The sequence below is a fragment of the Gobio gobio genome, assembly GCF_949357685.1.
Source record: "Gobio gobio genome assembly, chromosome: 7".
Taxonomy (NCBI): Eukaryota; Metazoa; Chordata; class Actinopteri; order Cypriniformes; family Gobionidae; genus Gobio; species Gobio gobio.
Window position 1 is genome coordinate 29,675,251 of NC_137103.1, and position 4,423 is coordinate 29,679,673.

At 34.8% G+C, this 4,423-nt stretch overlaps 1 protein-coding gene across 1 annotated transcript in view; it reads right to left on the reverse strand.

Annotated features, from left to right (window-relative positions):
* gdap2 (ganglioside induced differentiation associated protein 2) overlaps positions 1–4,038 on the reverse strand; it is a 28,859-nt gene extending 24,821 nt beyond the window's left edge. Inside the window, exons 1-5 of the mRNA XM_079822384.1 lie at positions 3,931–4,038; positions 3,801–3,836; positions 1,800–2,023; positions 693–832; positions 380–533 (exon numbers count right to left, since the gene is read on the reverse strand). Of these exons, the coding sequence (XP_079678510.1) occupies positions 380–533; positions 693–832; positions 1,800–1,996 (491 nt within the window). The 5' untranslated portion in view covers positions 1,997–2,023; positions 3,801–3,836; positions 3,931–4,038. The remainder of the gene's footprint in view (positions 1–379; positions 534–692; positions 833–1,799; positions 2,024–3,800; positions 3,837–3,930) is intronic.
* Between the last annotated feature and the right edge of the window lie 385 nt (positions 4,039–4,423).

Below are 4,423 nucleotides of genomic sequence, written 5' to 3' on the forward strand. Positions count from 1 at the left end.
CACACACACACACACACACACACACACACACACACACACACATTCATTCCCAAATAAATAGATGAATGGCGTTTATCTTTAATCAAGGCCCAAGGGTGAGGTTTATTCTTCTTTACATCATAATTATTGATAATTATCAGGTATGTGAAAGTTATTTTAATAAATGCCTTGGTGCCACTGGAAATGGTACCAGATAAATTCATCCTAAAATGACAGTTTGACTATAGTTTTAAATGTCTGATATAATCTTAGAAAGTGACTGACAGATAGATGACTAAGCATATTTACTTATTATAATCATTCTAGATTATCCAGTCTGTGTGAGCAGACTGACATTTGACATTTGTCTCACAAAATTTGTTGCAATGATCCAGCTTACTTGGCAAGCTGCATGACGTTTCTGTAACAGCTGTATAGAGAACTCTCTGCAGCTGTCCGATACTTGGCTTTATATTTGGGGCCAACTGTGTGAACGATAAAACGTGCAGCCAAGTTGAAACCCTCTGTCATTTTTGCCTCACCGGTCCGACATCCTGAAAAAATATTAGCACAGCCATATAATTTAAACTCCTACAAAATAATGAGATAAGATCTGCACCAGAACAAATACAATTAATTATATTAGAAAGTTTAAGATCATAACTAGATACAAGTGAAAGTCCCTCATCTGCTAGCGCAGTAGCACCCCCTACCTTTCAGTTTGAGTAGTTCATCCCGTAGTTCAGGTCCAGCATATCTGTGAATACTGTCTGAAATGGGGTTCTTGTCCGTTAGGGTCTCATTGCTTGTATTGACGATTGCAGTGCAGTTTAAAAGCGCCACATCTCCATTACTGTAAAATGAGGGAATGATATAACCCAACATATCACATACAGAATATCCAGACAATCCTATAAGGTATAAAAAATCTTTGAGTACAAATATAGCATATAAACAACATTGTTATTTGTAAACTAAAACCATTAAAATCATTTTTGTTACAGAAATAAAGCTGGAATTAAATTAATATTATGAATATTAAATACACTTAAACTTAAATTATAAATGACAAATGCTCATAACAAAATTACTAAAACTGAAAATATAAAAATAATAAAATATTAATAAATACTAAAATGGTATATAAATAATACTAGCAACACTGATAAATAACATATCTTTTTTTTTTTTTTTAAACATTATTAAGTGTTAATATTATTGTGCCATTTTTCAAAATAATGTTTTGCAGTTGCATGGAATTCCGATGAATGAAAGGATAGTCACTATGAACAAATCCTGCAAGCACAAAACAATGTGCACTGTTGAATTATTTTCCTGCCTGAACTTCCAGAAGGACTGGTTTTCTGAAATAGACTTCATAGAGAAGTTACATGCAATAAATTTCCCCTTTCTGAAAAAGAGAAACTATGAATTTGATCCTGCCCTGACACAGCTATATCGGTCAGAAAGCACAGCAAGAAGGACTTCTCAGATGGTTGCATGTGACTGAGCTATAAGGGGGATTTGTGTGCACGAGGGAATGACTAAAATAAGTAAAGATCTGGTGCAAATAACTGATACAAAGAGACTGCAGAGAAATAAAATGGTTTAGGTCTAAATGATTCAAACATTAAACTAAGACAGCAAAAGAAAAGAGATTTATAGGCAAATTTGATGCTTATGCTTTTAGGGCAAAGGCTGGAATTATAGCCAAAAAAACTATTAAGCGTTTTATGCTTAAATAACCACAGAAGTTTGTGTATAATCCAGGAAAAGTAGAAGGTCTGGGGAATATCAATAGCAGTGTAAATAACACCTACAATAGGACAATCTTGCTGTTGATGTCTTGTCTGGAGGGGAAAGGGGACGTTAAGGAGTTGACATGATTTGTTAGCTTGTTTTCCTCCTCCCTTAAGTGGTTTTCTCCATCCACCTCATCTTGGACTCCCTGAAGCTGGTCCCACGTGTGGAGGCTCTGGACATCCACAAACTGGGAACGAGCTCCCAAGGGATCCATGCTGTTGCTTCACTGAAAAATGTTGAACTGAAAGACACAGAGAAGCGTTTACACACAAAGAGATTAAAAAAATTAATTTGAAAATAATATAATGTTGTGTAGTCTATCATAATATAGACACAGCCAGTTTTACTTACTGAGAGATTTATTCATGAGGGAATAATTACCTAATAATTTTATTGGAGTCTTACATACATGATGTACATTTAGTCTAAGCCATGCATTCATTTGAAAGATGACACTTATTATTGGAGTGGCTTGATTCAGCACAGGAGATGCAGATAACTTATTAAAAAAATGCTGTCTGCTGTACCATTAGAAAAATGTTCTTGACCCTTAAGAAACTTTAATTAATGCTGTCATGAAATCGGCTACACAGGTAAATTAATTGCCTATTACAACATTGAAATAAAAATGTAAAGCCTTTACAAATACTAGAAACTGTGAAATAATTGGGAATCATGTAACAAACAGTACATTTCATTTATCTATAATAACTTATGTATTTTTGGTCGCTTGGCTGTTTCCTTATAAAGGTCCAGAAATTCATCAGGTCCATGACTGCTGCAGTTATTATAATTTTTTTGTGCACAAAAAGTATTGTCATCGCTTCATAACATTAAGGTTGAATCACAGTAGTCACGTGGACTATTTTAACGATGTCTTTACAACTTTTCTGGGCCTTGAAAGTTCCTATGGATGGTTCAGAAAGCTCTCGGATTTTATCAAAAATATCTTAATTTGTGTTTTAAAAATTAACGATGGTTTTACGGGTTTGGAAGACATGGGGGTGAGTAATTAATGACAGAATTTTTATTTTTGGGTGATTTACCCTTTTAAGCGAGGTACGAAGAATGGACTCATGGACCATATTAGCAGTCATACACACACAGATGTCTGCATCAGTTTAAACATGTAAGTGGGTGGTTACAATGACTGACAAGATTTGACTGATTGAATTTCAGGTTCATTTCCAATTTAAAGGTTAATTCAATGTTATGCATCCTAATTTTTAGAATTTGTATTAAGCATTATTAAGTTAAATACAATATAATGCTTTGGAATGTACTTACAATATAAATGTACTTGAATAGAAAGTAAAAATACTTCACTACTGTCCGCCTCGTGCTATTTTAAATTAACCCATTTAAATAATTTTAAGCCATCTTAGAAGTTTGCTGAGGACCCTTAGTGGGCCTTGGCCTCATGGATGATTGAGAACCACTATAGTAAGAGTGTTGTGTTTTTCAAACCTACATATACCAGTTTTTAAAACTCAATAACTCAGGATTACAAAGAACTTAAGATATTGAATACAGTGTGGTGCTTTCTTCAAAACTACACAGTCGCAATGTTTAAAAGAAATGCGTTTGTAATCTTCCAGAATGTGTCAATAATTGAAAAAGTAGTCAGCAATAATTTCTGTGCCTGGTGCAGCAGCTGCAGTGTGAGAAGTGCAGTGTTTATGAACGTAATTGACTTTCAAGCACAAAGAGAGGCTCTATCAGTGCACAGACAGGACTCCAGGAGCAGATAAGATATTCAACAGAAATGAGCTAACTAACTTACATGTGTAAAGGTCGACTCCCCAAATTAGATTTCATCGACAACAACAAAGCTGGGAGTTTGTTCAAATATATACACGTCTCATCTCGATGGCAATAAGCACATTCAAATCATGCAGCACAATACTAATTTAAGGAAGGTAGAAAGGGGAAAAAACACCCCATAATTCTAACCATATCGACTTGATGAAAATGCAACAAATTTCAACCACCATCAACCACTATGTCCAGCAACCTACCTGATGTCCACTGGTGTAGCTATTCAGTCCTGCCTACTGCAAAAACAAACCAAAGTTAGCTCAGTTTAATCCGTAAAAGATAGTGCTAGAGATCACTGTCATCCTCCTGTGCTTCCGCTTTTAAACAGACCATTGTTAAAATGTGATTTTAGCTGCTTGTGGTCAACACATCGTGTTTGCAACATTCAGCGAGTTTCCTGATCAGCTGATTCACGAGGACAAAAATCATCACTTCCGGGATTGCAGCAGGGACAGTGGCTATTTTGTTGATCCCTATAGAAGACGCGTAGACCTGTATGTATCATAGATTTTAATCGACGTTCTACTGTCACCTCAAAATTAAAATAAGCATAATAAAGTATAATGAATAAATAAATTCAATAAATGGTTTAATTATAATAAACACATAGGCAATCCTAATGGACAGCAACATGACGTCACAGACAAAAGTAATCGATAAGTGCACATAATTCAAAAGAAGAACAGATAAATAAAACGCATAAGGAGTGGAAGTAAGGATGAAGAATTCAAACATATATTTTATTTTGACACAAATGTCAATAGAAACGTAAATTCCTAAAACATTTTGTGAAGTAACATCGTAGTTCTGCTCGGTAATCTAC